Here is an 18,683-nt window from a genome sequence, read left to right as displayed (position 1 = left end):
GAGAGATTGAGATATCGAATTTAGAGAGAGAGTATAGAGGGAGAGAATTAGAGATAAGAAATAAGGGGGGACGTGAATGTGATTCCCTCTTATAAAGATTTTGGCGATCCCATTTGGTAAGCTCTAAAACTTCTTTTAATCTCTCAAATTTCCAGAACTTGACTTCCTATTTGGCATTCTCCAAAAGCCCTAGGCTCAATTGTCTTTGTAATGTATTTAGTTTTTTTTTTTTCAAATATCCAAGCTTAGGGTCTTATTTAAGATTTAATCTAGTTTTTTATTCTTTTTGACTTGCTTCAAAGTAGAAGCTCCAGCCAACTAAGAGGGGCCCACTAGTGGGACGTCCCACCATTGGGATCCTCTTTGCCAATTTAATTAAATAAAATAAAAATTTATTGCCAAGTCCATTGCTAATTAGACCATATTTTAAATTAGGAAACTTAGTAAATTCTTTGACTTTTGTTTAAAGTAGAAGTTTCTAAGAATTTTCAGAAATATCATAGTATAGGAATTGTCAAGTTAGATGGTCCTACGTAGGGGGATGTCCCACCCTCTTGGACTCCTACTTGTAATTAAATTCAATTAAATTTTATTTTCCATTTTATTTTAATTTTTCTATTTAAAATTATAATTGACTTTTACATTTATTCCAAATTTAATTTAGATTTAGGTAATCCTCGTTCAATCTAAATTCAAATTTGACTTCTAAGTCCAAATTCAAATCTCATATCCAAATTCATATTAAAATTAAATTAAATTCTAAATATAAATTCATAATTAATTAAATTTAAATCAAATTAAAATTTGATTAAGATTTGAATTAACGTGTAATTCAAATTTGAATTGACATTCTAATGGTAAAACGGTTGTAATTGGCAGTAAAAGAAGGAGGGTGTTAATTTCAAAATTTAAGAAAACGGTTGTATTTGGCAGCTAATAGTAAAACGTTTAATAGCTTCGGAAAACAAAATTAAAAGCCAAACCCGAATTATCTCAGGCTGGGTTTTCCACATAAGCATGCTGCCAATTGGGACCAAAAATTTTAAAAATATAAGGCACATGGAGAAGAACGATGTCACTTTTCGTTCCCTTTTTTTCTTCGGTGACGAGACGAGGAACCTTCTGGAAAGCGAGGGTGGGGGCCCCCCCACAACCACCCTGCCTTACGTGGCTTACTTATGTGCGCGAGTGGGGTTTGATCTGGTGCGTTCATCTCAGCACCTTCACAACCACCATACTGGATGGACGGCTGTAATTTATTTAAAGGGTTGCTATTGAGTGGGTTGTTGGCTCACTGTGGAGGAACCTTCAACCTCGGATATCCTAATAGACTTGAGTACCCATAAGTCAAGTCGTACGTTATCTTCTTGCCAGCTTTACGGTGGTGTATAAAATGCTTGGAAGAATAGGTTTTCAAACTTAACGTGGCAGATGGAGAGATCAGGACTTAATTTTTCGAAAGTGAGGTGTTGTCACGAAAGAATCTTTGACCTCGTGAATGGGTGGTCTTCAACAAATGCTTCCTCCACCGCCGCCTTCTCGGCTTTTTGGTTTTCCCATTTGACCAACGTACAAACTACAAACTCCTCCTGGTAATAAAATGCAGCCACCAGAGAGAGAGAGAGAGAGAGAGAGAGTCCCTCGCGGCGATCTCCTTTCTTTCCCTTCGTTGACGGAGTTCCTGATTTTCTGTCCTTAAATCAGGCAAAGAGAGATCTTGATTGGTCTTTTCACGATTATCTTCGTTCGACTTCGGGATCTGTGGTGGATTTAAACGTGGGCCTGCTGCTGGAAGAGATCACTGAGGAACTCCTGAGATTTTCCCTCATCTGGAGAAATCCGAATTTGAGGTGAGTATGAGCTTCTAGATATCTCTGGTTTTCGCTGTTTGCTTTTTTTGTGAAATTCGAAAGGACCACCGAGGTGGTATCGCATGTGGTAAGCGGGCTCCTGTGCCAAGCTGAAGGCCCAGGCTCGAATCCCTCTGCCACATGGGGCTTAAGAGATGTCTGGTAAGGGTCTGCCTAACACTAGCTTGCCTTTCAAAAAAAACAAAAAAAAATCGAAAGAAGGGTTTTAGGGGATGCGTCTGATTACATAGACATTAATTGTGGAATTAATTGGGAATTCCAATGGGTCATGATTCCGGTGTTTGGATTGATGAACTTGGGTTCTATCTCTGCACGGTTGCTGCCAGGTGCAATCAGGGGTGTCAATGGGTCCCATCTGGTTCGGACCCAGGTAAATCCGATCCCAGCTCTGGCTTAAGGTGCAGTTTATGTGTCCAATCCGTTCTGCCATTCAAAAAACTGTACCCAAACCTATAAGAATTGCATCAACCAGACCTGGTTCATACCCTGTAAAATAATATCTTTTTTTATCAAAGAGAGAGAGAGAGAGAGAGAGAAACACTAGGGTGAAAAATGAGAAAAAACATGAACTTTTAAGTTTAACTCCTACTTGAAATATATTTACTATTTTTATATAATATTTATTATTTAAATATAAAAAATAACCTTCAAATTCATGTTAGAGAACGGCTCAACATACTATTAATAGATTGATCTATCGATGGATCGAAAAAACAAAAAATAGGATAAAGATGAGAAAATCAATCATATAAATAACAAGGATTGTACGTGGTTCGACAAGAGTTGCCTATGTTTACGATAGCGCTGAGATTAACTATTAAGATTGAGATACACACGTTACAAAGGACAAATTGCCTTCTTTAAATACAAGGAGTCTAACGCAACTTAGTTTGAATAAAATTACAAAATTCACAAAAAATCAAGAATTTATATCAAGGTAGAAATCATGCTCAACACTCCTCCAACAATTCACCCAAGAAATATATTTTTTCTTTCTTACGTTTACCAAACTCCATCTATATCTGATTTATTTTAACTTAGATCTCATGCAATTCAGATAAAAAGTAACCTTTGAAAAATTTCAATAAAATTTAAACTTTACATTTTGTTTTACTTGCTGATTTTTAAACGTTACCACCAATTTTCTATTTTAAAGATTGGAAAATCTAGATTTCCTGAAAAACCCTTATTAAAAAGATTTTTAATGCACCATTGTCATGTTTAAATACAAGGAGTCTAAAGCAACTTATTTTGAATAAAATTACAAAATTCACAAAAAAAAAAATAGAATTTATAGCAAGGTAGAAATCATGCTCAGCACTCTTCCAACAATTCACCCAAAGATATATTTTTTTATTATTACTTTTGCCAAACTCCACCTATATCTGATTTATTTTCACTTAGATCTCATACATATCATATAAAAAATTAAGGAGCAAGGTCGAAGTTGGGTGTACTCCATGGATTGTCACAAAAAAAAATTAAGTAGCTGAATGTAATGGCTTAAAGTTGGTTGTTTTCTTTTTTTAAACGAGATTAAGCAAAATTTTTAGAGACACATTTCAATAAGAACAAAACTTTTGAGGGCATAGTGTTCCCGTACCCATCTTTGAGAACTATGTTCTGAGTTATTACCAAACATCCTAGGTTTTTTTATTAGCATGTTTTGAAATTAAGCAAAGAAATATTAGAATATTATATAAATATGGTTATAACTTTATTTTGTTGTTTTTATCTTAATAAAATTCAATGTCAATCCTCTCTATCAGTGCATTGCCTTGGCGTTGAATAACAAAGGGATCAACCAGGCCCGGTACTCGGCCTGATATGAGTGGCTGCAAATTGCAGACCCAGCCTGACTTTTTAATCAAGGATTTAACTGGGTCATGCCCCCCCAAAAAAAAAAATGGGCCTGGCTTGACCAGCCAAGAACCGGGTCGCCTAACTAAGCCCTGATCAAGCCTGGGCCGAGGAGAGCCCAAATCCAATAATAGTTGCGACAGGATTCAACTCAGGCCTGTCAGGCGCTTACTGGGCTGGCCTGGTGCATACGGACTGATGGATCTGATACTACTAATTAAACATAAAATGACTTTGAACTTCGATACATTAGATCCAAATTCAGATACATGTCTGCGTTGAAAACTAAGAATCTTATCGTGGATCCTTTTTGGGTCTTGGATGTAATTTATCCAAACACTGCAAAATGTGCTGAAAGCAAGTTTCTCCTGCTTGGGGAGGTGAAAAATCGTCAGGCCAATTCGGAACTGTTCTAGATCCAACTCAAACTTTCAACCCAAACCTTATATGATCTGACAGGCCAGTCTCCAGTTGGGCCAGACAGGCAAATGGGTCTCATGTTATAGTCCATATCCAGAAAATTATGATTCAGATTGGGGTCAGGGACCCAACCAGGTCCAACCCGATTGGTCTACAGTGATGCTTTAAACTACTATAGTCAGTCAGTAAGATCTAGCGTTGGCGTATTCATCCTGTTTGTTTGGTTGCTCATCATCACTGAATCTTTTCTATATTTATTTTCTTAAAGTATCTGTGGTGATCTTGGTCTGAAATTGAACACTTGGAAGTTTACTTGATTTGGAGCAAAAAGAACAGAAAATGCAGACAAGGTCGGGTCTTGTGGGTGTTGTGCTCCAAATTATCCTTCTGCACTTGTCCACAACAATGGCGGACCCAAGATCCAACGTCTTAATGCAGACATGCAACAAAGAATTGGAGCACAATCAAAACTTATATATCTCCAACTTTTTCAACTCAATGAATAACATCAGAAACCAGGTCCGGACCGACCGGTTCGGACTCGCGGCCAGCGGTTCGGGTTCGTTGGACGCATGCTACGCACTCGCACAATGCTATGGCGACCTCTCCAAGCTCGACTGTATGCTCTGCATTGCCCAAGGCGCTAGATTGCTCCAAAACTGCTTCCCTTACAATGGTGGCCGGATCTTCTTTGATGGATGCTTCATCAGGAAGAATTACAATGGCTTCTTTGATGAGATCTTCGGGTCGCCGGATCGGGTAAATTGCACCAAGTCAGCCCCAAAGTCCAATGCATTTGCCGGGTTGGCTAGGCAGGCAGTGGGTCAGATGGTTCTCGAAGCTTCTGGAAGTGGTGCAGGGTTCAGCCAGGCTGCAATGACGGTCGGCAACGAGTCAGTATATGGTTTGGCGAATTGTTGGAAGACTGTCAACTCTAGCCGCTGTAGGGAATGCCTGACAAACGCATCCATGGCAGTTTTGGGTTGCTTGCCAGGGTCCGAAGGGAGGGCCATGTACACCGGATGCTTCCTAAGGTATTCCGACACCAATTTCTTGAACAACTCAACCACTTCCAGCAAAGGTTCTCTCTCTCTCTCTCTCTCTCTCTCTCTCTCTCTCTCTCTCTCTCTCTATATATATATATATATATATATATATATATATATATATATATATATATATATATATATATATCTTTCATGTCGTGGATATTAAAATTAGTTTCGTTGGGATCTGGTTCTGAGAAACAGATCCAATAGGTAAATAGTCGGGTCGGGCTCAAGGGGTCCAAAATTTATGTTGGATCGCCGGCAAACAGTGGCAAAATTTATCCTTAAAGCTACATGCGCTATTGGTGTAAATATTTCCTAATATACAACTTTTAATATTTCCTATTGGGGTGAATGTGAAAAAAACTAAGCTTATGTACACAAATATGCAAGATGCTACTGCTGTCATGGTATTTTTGTTACTGTAGACAAAACTTTATCATTCTGCACGAAAAACTTTTCTAACATGTACTTTATGATAGTCTTCTTAGTTGTTTATCAATGAATTCTTGGATGTTATTTTGTCTGTTTTTTCCTTCACAGTTTGATTTCTTTGATTACTTCTGTGTTGTCCATTACCAGGTGATCATAAAATTACCACTATAGTTGCCATAGCTTCTTCTGTTCTAGTGGTTTTCATAATTTCAGTTGCGGCTGCCTTCTTTGGAAAGAGGAGAATTGATCGGAGAAGAGAAGGTCATATAATTTTTTGACATGAATATTTTGCTTACGGTCATTCTTCTATTGCTGAAATTGATTTCTGTTCCAGAGAGGAAGAAACATGGTGGTCAAGCTGCTAAGATGAAGAAATCTACAATTAACTTTAAGTATGAAACACTTGAAAGAGCCACCAATTACTTTGATCAGTCAAACAAACTGGGCCAAGGAGGATCAGGTTCAGTTTACAAAGTAAATTTCTTCTTATCATCATGTTAATATATCAAACTCTTCAGGATGAGTTCAATTTTAGAGAAGTATTATGTTCAACAGGGCGTACTACCAGACGGGAATACTGTCGCCATAAAGCAGCTGTTTTTCAATACAAAGCTGTGGGTGGATGAGTTCTTCACTGAAGTCAATTTGATCAGTGGTGTTCAGCACAAAAATCTTCTCAAACTGTTAGGCTGCAGCATTACAGGCCCAGAGAGTCTCCTTGTTTATGAATATGCTCCCAACAAAAGCATTGACCATTTTATATTTGGTCTCATTCTATCACTCTGCCATTTTGTTTTGTGCAGCTTGTTCCATAAGAAAATATTAACAGGACTTCGTTTGATGCAGACAGGGAGAACACTCAAATTTTGAGTTGGAATATGAGGCAAAATATCATACTAGGAACTGCTGAAGGCTTGGCCTATCTTCATGAGGAATCAAAGCTGAGGATTATACACAGAGACATAAAGCCAAGCAACATACTTCTTGATGAGAATTTTACAGCCAAGATTGCAGATTTTGGTCTTGCTAGATGTTTCCCACAAGATAGAACTCATATTAGTACTGCAGCAGCTGGCACCCTGTAAGCACTTTGCTGCATTATCATTTCATATATTTTGTGCATTAGATGTGTTTTATGTTTGGTTTTATAAATGCATGAATTACCATTAACAATATCAATCTTCAACATAGTAATTGTAAAGGTGTCGGCAATTCTGAGCAATAGAAAGTTGTAGCTATAAGAAAATGAGAACCTCTAACGATGTTCAACAAATCACCAAAGTAGACACACAAAAGAGCCACAACAAAGTTTATCAAAATACCAAAGTGAACACACAATAAGTTACAAATGGGCTCACATACAAAACCCACAAAAGGCATCAACACAAGAGGCTAAAAATAATATTTTTTTGATATAAATTCATGAAATAAATGAGTCAACTAAAAACACAAAAAAAAATAATTATTGAGTGTCAGTTGTTGGGATCACCTCCCCAATCAACATCAGTATAAGCAATTAAATCTAATGATGAAAAAGCAAACAAAAAAGTCCTAAAAAAACAAAAGTTTTAATATATCTAATAATGTGCAAAACCACCCCCATATAAACAGTAGTAGGAGCATGTTGAAACTGACTTGTTAGGTGAACTACGTGTACAATGTCAAGTCTCGTAAATGAGAGATATGATAGTACCCTAACAAGTTGTCTGTATGGTATTAGATTTTCAACTGGTTCCTTATCATCAATCGTTATTTTGACATTTACAACTTCGAGAGTTTCAACCTTCTTATCATCTGAGATACCAAACCTGGTAATAATATCCAACGCAAATTTTGATTTAGTTAGCAAGTAACCTCTAAAAGAGTAAACAACTTCTATACTAAGAAAATGCTTTAAAAACCTTAAATCGGTCATTTCAAAATGTATTTTGAGAAGTCTTTTAATGTTTTTCAACTCCTTGTTTGTCATCTCCTATGATGATCATATTGTCCACACAAAGAAAAATAATAATAATTCTTGCATTAGAAATCTCAACAAACAAGGTTGTATAAGTTAAATAAGATTGAAATCCAATATTAAATATAACTTGACTAAACTTGTCATACCAAGCCTTTGGAGTTTGTTTAAGGTCATACAAAGCCTTATCTAAACGAACATCATTTTCTTTAAGAATAAATATACCAGGTGATGCCTTCATATAGACTTCTTCAACCAATTTACCATTGAAAAATATATTCTTAACATCCATTTGGTATATAGGTCATTTTTTAACATAGGCAAGAGCTACTAAGGTTCTAACTGTGGTTATTCTAGCAACTGAAGCAAAGGTTTTCTCCTAATCTATTTCTTACTCTTGAGAATATCCTTTAGCAACTAATCTGACTTTGTAGCTTTCAAAACTTTCATCATTCTTGTTTTTAACCTTATATACCCATCGACAACCTATAGGTTTTTTTTTTGGAAAAATGTTTTGGACAGTTCAAGTATTCGCCTTTTCTAAGGCATCTAATTCTACTCCCAGAACTTCCGATGTTTCTTTGCTTCAACATAGTTGGAAGGTTTTATATAGAAATGTATTAATGCAATATAGGCTTGATACTTAGGTAAAAAGACTCATAGGGCACAAAATTTTCAAGGATTTTTGATATTCTAAATGACCTTCCAGTTTGTATTTCTACCTGTTTTTCATCATTGGTATATTTTTTAGGAGTACATGAATGTTCAGAATTATCATGCCTGGAATATTGGATACACTCTTGATCTTTATGAGATTGTCCTTCACTCATCACATTGCTTTTAATTTTCTGATCTTCATCATAATCACCAATCTGTGGAATTAAATCCAACAGAAAAGAATAAATACTTAGTTTTCTCAATTTAAAAAAAAAACTTTTTAGTTTTAAAGTCAAAACATCTGTAGCCTTTTTTATTATTTTCATATCTTAAAAAGACACAAAAAATGGCACAATGAGAGAGATTATCAATTTTGTTAGTAAAAACAAAACACTTATATTCAAAAACTCTAAATCTAAAGTAATCTAGGACTTGTTTAAAAGTTCTTTAATATGAGATATATTTTTCAAAGAAGAAGATGGCATTCTATTAATAAGATAAATTACAATTAATATGGCATTAGCCTGAAACTCTTTAGGTACTTAGTTTTTAATAAGTAAAGTTCTTCTTGTTTCTATAATATGTCTATGCTTCCTTTTAGCTAAACCATTTCGTTGAGGGGTATAAGGACACGATTTTTTATACGTGATATCGTATAGGTATAGGTAATCTTTAAATTCTTTTGATAAAAACTCTTCCCCGAATCAGTGCGAAAGATGGAAAATATCATTCTTGAATTGGTTTTTGACTAAATTGTGAAATATTTGAAAATGTGAGAAAACTTCAGACTTATGTTTAAGGAAATAAATTCAAGTGTGTCTCGTAAAATCATCAATAAAGATTACATAATACATAAAACACTCTTTGATATAATAGGTGTTGGTTCCATACATCCAAATGTATTAACTCAAGTTGTCAGAAAGAAACAAATGTTTTTTCTTGAAATGGTAAACTCTTCATTTTACAAAGAATATAATTTTCACATGTAAAATTTTCAAAATTACAAAAAAAAATTATCTTTGAAAAAAACTGAAACTTGGATATACTAGGATGGCCAAGTCTCTTATGCCATAGATCTAAATCCAATTTCTGAACATTGCAACAAAATATATTCTTGAGTATTTCCAAAAAAAACATATAGCATAAGCCTCCTTCTCTATGGCCTTTCTCAATCCGCTTTTCTGACTGGCAATCCTGCACTCGACAACCACGAGAGGAGAAGGAAACATCAGATCTATGGTCGCATAATTGAAAAATAGATAATAGGTTTAAATTTAATTTAGGAATATATTTAATTTTTAGAATATATATATTTTTTTTGAAATTTGATAAATGTTTTCAAAATTTTCTATTCATTTTATTTCAAGAGATGTTCCATAAGCAATGAAAACATTTGACCCACTTGAGTTATGACATTCGGATTGTATATCATCATTTGGTATCATATAAAAAGAGACACCTGAGTCAAGAACTCAAAGAGATTTACCAGGATCACAAAAACCAAAGGAAGAGATCGCGACTCGAGTAGACAAGGATGCTCATTTGAGTAGAGAATGAAGAGTCTTCACGAATTGTGTCAAAGATGTTTTTAATAGATGAATCACTTGACTTTTGTGGAGGTCCAATAAAAGCAATCTTCTTCTTATATGGTTTCTTCAATTTAGGACAATATGTTTTCACATATCCCAATTCACGACAATAGTAGCAAATAACTTTCTTTCTTTCATATTTATTGCTTTGCTTTTCATTATTTGACCTTCCATAGTGTAGTGGTTTGTAGGTACAAACATAGTTTTCTAGTCTAGATACGGCTAGAACCGGGTCATCATCACTCTTAGAGATACACTTTTTGAGCATATTCTCCTCCATACTTAATTCTTTTATGGTGTCTTCTATTGAAGAAACTTTTTCTCGATGAAAGAGAGCAAATTTGGTGGATTCAAACTCCGATCTCAACCTATTAATAAATTGGTAAAAATGCTCCACGTCTATTTGATTTTGGCAGAGTTCTATGTCTTTCGGATAATGCCACTTTGGTTCAAGAAGAGTCAACTCCTCCCATAATTTAGACAAACCATTATAGTATTCTCTAATGCTTTTGCCTCATTGAACCATATTTTGTATCTTATCTTGCAAGTTGCACACATGTGCAATATCCTTAAGAGAATATATTATCTTAAGATAATTTCATGCATTATTTGCATGTTCGAATTTAGTAAGACTTGCGACGTTACTAATGAGGCAAGATATAATCTTAGAATGTCTCATTTTACATTCATTTCACTTCTTCTCATAAGTGGTCATTGCCTTATTTTTCTCAACCTCCGTAAGAGGTACCTCTTTCTCACCTTCTACTTTGGTAAAGATTAGTTTGGGTTCCAGATCGGTCTCATCTACTAATCTCCACAACCTTTTTTTCCATATAAGGTGTTTCATAATTGAAACCTATGTTACATAGTTTGAATCATTGAGCTTAATGGAGTTTATGGTGACACTTTCATTTTCATTCATTTTTACAAAGGTAAAACAAAAAAAAAATAGAGAAAGAGTAGAGAAAAAAATGAGTAAAGGTGAAAGTCACGAGTACTCTACCACCAAGCAAATGCCACCAATTACAAGCACTTCGATTAGAAATTGTAAGAGAGCTTCAACACTTTCAAATTTGGAGTGACATGCTTCCTAATATACTGAATACAATTTCAGCTTGATTACCAAACTTTGATACCATGTAAGAAAATAAGAGCCTCCAATGATGTTCACCAAATCACCAAAGTGGACACACAAAAGCGCTACAACAAAGTCTACCAAAATACCAAAGTGAATACACAATAAGCCATAAATGGGCTCACACACAAAATCCACTAAAGGGGTCAACACAAGAGGCTAAGAGAGAAGGTGTTTCACCCCTATATATACATAAGCAACAACCTCCATAGAGATGTTGGGAGAAGCTCCAACGACTCTAAATAGAGTCGTTGGGCCTTTCCTAGCATCTTTTGGTTTTGAATTTTGACAAGTCAACATAGTTGACTAGTTTGCTTCTAACAAAAAACAAAGAGACTAACCTATATATATACACTTATATATGTACATAATACATATACTTTGTATATAAATATTTACATTTTTAATGGTAGCCACCTTGGTGGAGGAGGCCATATGTTTGTGCTGACCCAATGAGTGACACTTGGATGATACCGAATGCGATATCAGATCCTTGGAAATCTAAATCGAAAATCCTACTCGAATAATTTATCGGGTTTAGTTTTGACATACCCGATTTAGTCGATTGACCATATTTTTCATATACCTCTCAAACCATTGAGATATATCGCGGCATAATGTTTGTGCACCCTCACCCTCGGCTCTAAAGGAGGCTCCACTTTCTTTATAAGAGGACATAAGTTAACTTCGAATCCATGAGCCACCATCAACCCCCAATTCATTGATCTAAAGAAATCCTCAATATCCCAGTAGTTAAGGGCACAACACATTAAACACTCTTCCAACATGTCAGACAAATCTGTGAAGAAGAAATCTGACAGCTTCCCTTCTCCTCTTCAAATCAAAGAACTCATCTTGAGGAATGGCTGCATGTCAGACAAATCTGTGAAGAAGAAATTTGTCAGCTTCCCTTCTCCTCTTCTAATCAAAGAACTCATCTTGAGGAATGGTTGTAGGTCTAAGATTTTGCAGATTCAAACCCCTTGAGTTCCTTGAATTAATCCCCTAGAATTCCTTGTGTCTGGTGCCATCCTCTGTCCAACCTCCATAGAGCATATGTTCCAACCTTGTTTCCCAAATGTGCACCCTAAGATTACCAAATGGGTCAGATGTTTTCATCATTGGTTCAATTGCCATGGTTTTATGAAAAGGATACTTTCTTTGCTTCCCTCATACATTAGGAAATTGATCTCACCTCCATTCAAATTGCCTTCATAAGACTTGTTGAGATGTGCCTTGAATTGTATGTTACAACCTCGACATATGTTACTTGAAGAAAACCATATTATGGATTTTTTTTAAAGTTTGTTATGTTAGCAGATGGACCTGATCTGTTTGTAACAAGGTTCTATGAATACTCTTTTAGGGTTTTCTTGTTAAGGTAACTTATTTTGTGAGTTTGGGCATCCTGTGTGGCTTTAGGGTTTTCTATGATAGAGAGTTGTCATTTACTTTTATAATTCTTTTTTTTTACATACGTCGCTTGTGAACGTAGGCCTTTGGATCAACCACGTAAATCGTGTGCCATGGAGAAGAAGAGTGGTTCTAAGAAAACTTCTATATTATATCATTATATAAAAAGGGAACCTCATACCTGTATTTATATATGGGAGGCTTGGGATAGAGTCCATACTTAATCATATAACTCATAAAGAGTCGTACTATGAAATAAGAACTAGATCAAAGAGAGGATTCTAGAGTCATACCTTTGTCAGGACACTTATTCTAATTAAAAGTCCTAATTAAAACTAACTTTAGAAGACCTGATAAGATTCTCCCTAATCACCTTTCCTGGAGGTGGAAGAATTTTATAGAAAGATGGGGACAACCCACCCTAGACTTTTTAATTAATGCCCTTCTATGTGAGATCTGTCAATTGGCTCTCCCTGCTTCTGGCATGGACAATTGTTATGCTTTTTTTTTTTTGTTATGAACATATGTCCATTGACTTTTCTATATGTGGAGAGGGCACCTTAGCTACCACATCACTTTTACTTAGGCATGAACGTCCCTCGCTACTTACAGAGAAAGAAATTTGAATTCTGAACGTCAGATCCACACTATCTTCTGAAATTCAGGTCGTAACAGCTTCACTGGGGGATTGGATATGCAATTATTGCATGTACATTAATTTTAGATGGAGGAAGGTACGTCAGAAGTGTTCCCAGCAATGATTCGAATTTGACCATTTGCCCTCCACGGAGGTGGATGGGTAGAGTGTTACTGCAGCCTACTAAGAGGAGGGGACGAGATCTGCCCGGGGGCTACAACATTAGCAATTTGACCATGGATAGATCTGCTCAGGCTCTCACAGCCGAGGAGGAGGTTATTTTAATAGGTTCTATCATGGTGGTTATAGGAGGGCAACCTATTGAGGGACTTGTCTTAGATGGAGGGAGGGGTGGTTCTTGGAAGGAGAAATTTATAAATGGGAAGGGGATGATCAATGTCAGACAGAAGAGTCGTGCCACAAGGAGTGTCTCAAAGATGGAAGATAGCACTTCGGTCAAACCACCTGCATCATATAGATAGGACGATCAGGGTTTTGGTGATGGCCTTTTTCGGCCATCTCCGAGCAGGGGTCTGGCCATAATCAACTTTTTTGGCCAAATTTCAGTCGGAGCGATGCAATATCCTTGAGCCACATTTTTGCAAGTAGCACCATGATGGCGGCTCTATAACAAATATCGCGAGATTTATGAAAATCTCGAGAGAAATTGCCTGAAAGTTTAAAATGGCAATTTCTTGCGAGATTTTCAACCAGATGGATTCGAGACATATCTATTAACTTGAGCAAGTGGGGGGTCTGGCCTCCACAATGGCCATTGGGGAATTTTCCGCCTTTAGGTGATGCATTCACAAAATTTGGTCAACTCAATTGGGTCGACCGACCTAGGTGATCCAAATTTCTGAGGTATGGGTGGACTTGGGTCCAATCGGGACCGTGAATATCATTCCCACTGAACATTATCAGTCCCATCCATGTGTGAGGTGTTCCCTTTTGGTGATGACATGAAGCTCTCATGAGTTTTATCCTTGCTTCAATTGAAGTTGTCAATCGAATCAAAGAGGAAGATTGCTTAAGAGATGCATGAGCAAGATTTAAGGATTAAAGAGTGGCACTCGAAGTGGGTTACATAAGCTTGAGGGTAAGCTGTCTGGAGAAGGAGATTGATTTTACTATTTTGAGAAGAAAGCTTGGAGTATTCGGGGCTTTGAAAGTAAGGCTAAAGTGTATTTCTTGGCAAATTATATTAGATTGAATAAGATCGACATCATTGGCATATCTGAAACCAAGCTCCCCATCATTGATAGAGAATTTACAAATAGGCTTTGGCGAGGGCGGGGGCCCCATGCTGATTACATGGCGGGCAGGTATTTCTGGTTCTTTGCTGACAATGATATTCACGGTAGAATTCACTAATAATAGGGGCTTCATTTTTTTTCTTCACATTAGTTTATGAACCGGCCACTAGGGGGTTAAAGCGTTTTTTTTAGGAGGAACTGAATGACATAGTCAGTTGACAACTTGATCCCTAGTTCTTGCTTGCACATGGAAGACTCCAGCAGATTTTGGTAACTTCAATCAGAAATGGAAGCTGGTAGAGATTTTTATGGAGGGAGGAGAATTTATTTGATCCAATAAATGTTTCTGCATGTTGGATCTATTTCTTTTATCTAGGGATGGCAGTGGGGCGGGGCGGGGTGGGGGACAAGGTCTCCACCCCCGCCCCACCTCAAGATTTTATCCTCCACCCCCGCCTCCATCCCCGGCGGGGAATGGATTTTATCCTCCATCCCCGCCTTCATCCCCGTTTCATGTCCTCTATCCCCGGTTCAAACGGGGATGAGGCGGGATGGGGCGGGGATGAGGCGGGGATCGTGGCGGGGATGGGGCGGGGCGGGGAAAAGTGCACGTCCATCCCCGCCTCCACCCCCTGACGGGGATGGATTTTAACCTTCATCCCCGCCTCCATCCCCGGTCCAAACGGGGCGGGGCCCCGCTTTCCCCCGGTCCACTGCCATCCCTACTTTTATCTGAGGATTTCATGCATGGTCTCCCACCGTAATGCTCGGTCATCTATCTATAAGCCCGTTGACAATTTCGGACCATGCTCCCCATTTTGCTTTGTTGGTGTGTGTGTGTGTGTGTGTGTGGGGGGGGGGGGGGGGGGTTGGAAGAATGCTAGGCGACTCTTCAAAATCGAGAATTAGTGTCTCAGAGAGGAGGTTGTTGTTAGGAATTTGGGGGGAGTGGGGGGTTTCCTCATGTAAAGACAAACTGGCAGACTTCATGAGGCGTAGGCTCATCGAATGGAGCAAGACCGAGGGTGCAACCAAATTTTATATACTCAACAGGTGGGAGGAGGAATTGAGATCTTTACATGCCGAAGTGGCTATTAGAGTGGACCACAGTTAGCTATCAATAGGCTGACTTCAATCCCGGGGAGATGGGGACTGTCATATCTTGTCTCCTTCTTCCTAAAGAACAAGGTGCTAGAGGCATTGACAGCTTTTGGTAGGTCACTTTGCTTACCACATCTTTCAAAATACTTGCTGAAGCAGGTAGTGTGTCGTCTGGTGTATCCGGTCAGGAAAATCTAGAAAAATTAAAAAACTGGAAAAAAAAGATACATGTTAAGCAACAAGCAATAACACATGAATATAAATACAAACAAGAAGAAATATATAGAAACAATAAAACTTGAACATAAAACGTGAATATAGATATTCCTGAAACTTTACCCAGATTTTCTGATATTATCCAGATATTATTGGGATAAATGTAAATATCCAATATTTTCAAAATATTGCAATATTTTGCCTGTAAAATAAATTTTTTATTTTACAGAGATAATATCTCACGATATTTTGAAAGTATGGCGCATGCATGCACCTCTCTCTCTCTCTCTCTCTCTCTCTCTCTCTCTCTCTCTCTCTCTCTCTCTCTCTACAAAATAGTATACTCATCCATTTTCAATTATGTTTCAAATGTTACAGGGGGTATATGGCACCAGAATACCTTGTCCGTGGGAAGTTAACAGAGAAAGCAGATATTTACAGCTTTGGGGTGGTAGTAATTGAGATGGTTACTGGGAAAAGAAATAATTCTGGTCAACGAAAGTTTGGATATGCTCTACAAATGGTGATATTCATATCTTAGAACTTGATTGTCTTTGAAATGAGATATAGTATTTTCTTTTGAAACATGAAATTCTTGATTCTTTATATAGTTCATGATCGAAGTGAATTTCTTGTTCAGGTTTGGAACTTCTATTTATCAAATAGACTAAGTGAAGTTGTTGATCCAAAGCTAGAAGGTAATTTTTCGGAAGATGATGCTGTCCATGTGCTTAAAGTTGGACTACTCTGCTCTCAAGCATCAGCTGAACTTCGGCCGCCGATGTCCATGGTGGTGAAGATGCTTACTGATAGAAACTACACCATCCCTTCTCCGACGCAGCCTCCATTTCTGAATCCTAATTTGGCAAGCCAAACAATTCTTGACGCCCAATCCTCAGGAAATAGTGTGTCAATCACTTTGCTTGATCCAAGATGATGTATGTTTCTCTGGACAATTCCTGTATCATAGTGTGGCATTTCAAGTTACAGATAGTGTTCCTTGTGTCTTGAGCCTAGTGAGCATCTCGCTTTCAAAAGCCAAAAAGGGAGATCGCAACGACTTCATGCAAGCCTGTTAGAATCATGTGACCCTCATTCTTTTGACGTGCAATGAACAAAGATAGTTACCCTCTCAAGCAATGTATTTTCACTACAAGAAAATTGTGGATTAGCGACGACCTCTATCCATCGCTAAGCCGTCGCTAAATTGTTTAGTGACAGATTAGCGATGGATAGAGGCCATCGCGAATTTTTGCTCGCTAATTGGCGAAAAACTTATCTGCCGTTAATTCTGTCGCAAATTTGTGACAGATTAGCGACTAACATTATCCGTCGCCAATCTGTCGCTAAATTTAAAAAAAAAAAAAAATTGATCCCTGTCGGGCGGTATTCCGGCAGCAATATGCCGGACTTATACCGCACCGACAGGCATTGCACAGAACGATCGCTTTGCCTCGTCGCCGGACTTGTATCATCCTCCGTGAACCGGTGTTCTCCGGCATCGCCGTCCTCCAGCAATCGCTCAGCCTCGTCGCCATCCTCCGTGAAACGGCGTCCTCCGAAGTCATCGCCGTCCTCCGTCGTCGCCGTCCTCTGGCGTCGTCATCGCCGTCCTCCGGCGTCGTCGTCGTCGTCGTCGTCCCTTGTGAAACTGCGTCCTCCGAAGTCATCGCCGTCCTCCGGCGTCGCTGTCCTCCGTGAAACTACGTCCTCCGAAGTCGTCGGTGTCCTCCATCATCGCCGTCCTCTGTCGTCGTCCTCCATGAAATTGTGTCCTCTGAAGTCGTTGTCATCCTCCGTCGTCGCTGTCCTCCGGCGTCGTCGTCTGCCGGCGTCACCGTCCTCCGTGAAACTGCCTTGTCGCTGTCATGCTCTTCAGCGCGCTCTTCGACAGGGAGAGAGCGGTTTAAATCATGCGCGGTCGATTTAAATTTCGAACGGGGAGAGAGGAAAAATTTCACGCTAGGTTTAAATCGAAAATTAGCGAGGGAATTTTTCTGTCGCTAATTAGCGACTAATTAGCGACGGAAAAATTCTCTCGCTAAATCCCTCGCTAAAATGGTTTTCTTGTATTGAGAATTAGCGACGAAAAATTGTTGTCATTAATCTGTCGCTAATTAGCGACGGATTAGCGATGGAACAACTTTCATCGCTAATTAGTGACAGATTGATGAAGAAACTTTTCTCTAGCTAATCTGTCGCTAATTTGCGACGGAAAAAATTTGTCGCAAATTTCCATCGCTAATTAACAATTTTCTTGTAGTGTTTCTGATCGGAAATCTGAACCAATTGCATCCCTAGTTCCTATTGCAAATTTTACTTTCGCGTGAGACTCACTCATGTGATGGCTTTCTCATATAGCATGAAACAGACGTCCAAAAGTTAGTTATATGTTAAACGATTTTCATATGATATTAATATCATATGAAAAATAAATCATGTTCTCTCTCTCTCTCCCTATTATCTTCCAACAAAGGGTTGTGAGACGCGCAGTTGCAGGGGTTGCAAAGCAGACTTGCTGATCGGACGGCGTTATTGAAACATTAAAGGTTAAAAGAGGAGTTGAAGTGAGAGCAACGTACTCGAGTGAAATGGTTTGTGGTAGGGGATGAAAATACTTATTTTTTTCATTCATTTGCTTTCGATCAGTTTAGACGATGTATCCTTCACTCGATCACAATTGACAGGGTGTTGTGGGGAGGGCAGAATCTTGTGTCGGTGGTCTCCGATTATTTCAAGAAGCTTTATTCTATTCTGCCAAATATGAGGGATACTATTGGGCATGAGTTATTTCCTTCTCTTCAACTGGATCAGGTCTTAACCTTGCAACATAGGTTTTCAGAAACATAAATCATGAACGTAATTAAGGATTTGTCGGGTTGAAAGGCACCAAGAGTAGATGATTTCCCTATAGATTTTTTGAAATTTTTTTGGAGAGTAGTGAAGAGTGATTTGTGCACAGTGTTTGATGAGCTTCATCATAACTCTAGACAGCCCAGGCAGTGTCATGTCAGACTAATTCTCCTTATTCCAAAAGAAAGCGCAACCACTACAAGAAACCTGTGGATTAGCGATGACCTAAATCTA

At 38.1% G+C, this 18,683-nt stretch overlaps 1 protein-coding gene across 1 annotated transcript; it reads left to right on the top strand.

Annotated features, from left to right (window-relative positions):
* Positions 1-1,608: 1,608 nt before the first annotated feature.
* LOC149834012 (cysteine-rich receptor-like protein kinase 2) lies at positions 1,609-16,585 on the top strand. Its single transcript, XM_090011180.1, has 8 exons — positions 1,609-1,850; positions 4,420-5,232; positions 5,783-5,896; positions 5,970-6,109; positions 6,191-6,401; positions 6,482-6,716; positions 15,975-16,119; positions 16,237-16,585. The coding sequence occupies exons 2-8, from the start codon at positions 4,491-4,493 to the stop codon at positions 16,531-16,533; spliced, it is 1,884 nt and encodes a 627-aa protein (XP_089867306.1). The 5' UTR covers positions 1,609-1,850; positions 4,420-4,490; the 3' UTR covers positions 16,534-16,585.
* Positions 16,586-18,683: the final 2,098 nt, after the last annotated feature.

The sequence above is a fragment of the Nuphar pumila genome, chromosome 6 (assembly GCF_984573655.1).
Source record: "Nuphar pumila chromosome 6, dmNupPumi1.hap1.1, whole genome shotgun sequence".
Lineage (NCBI taxonomy): Eukaryota > Viridiplantae > Streptophyta > Magnoliopsida > Nymphaeales > Nymphaeaceae > Nuphar > Nuphar pumila.
Note: the sequence above shows the minus strand (reverse complement) of the source record. Positions and strands in the feature narration are given on the sequence as shown.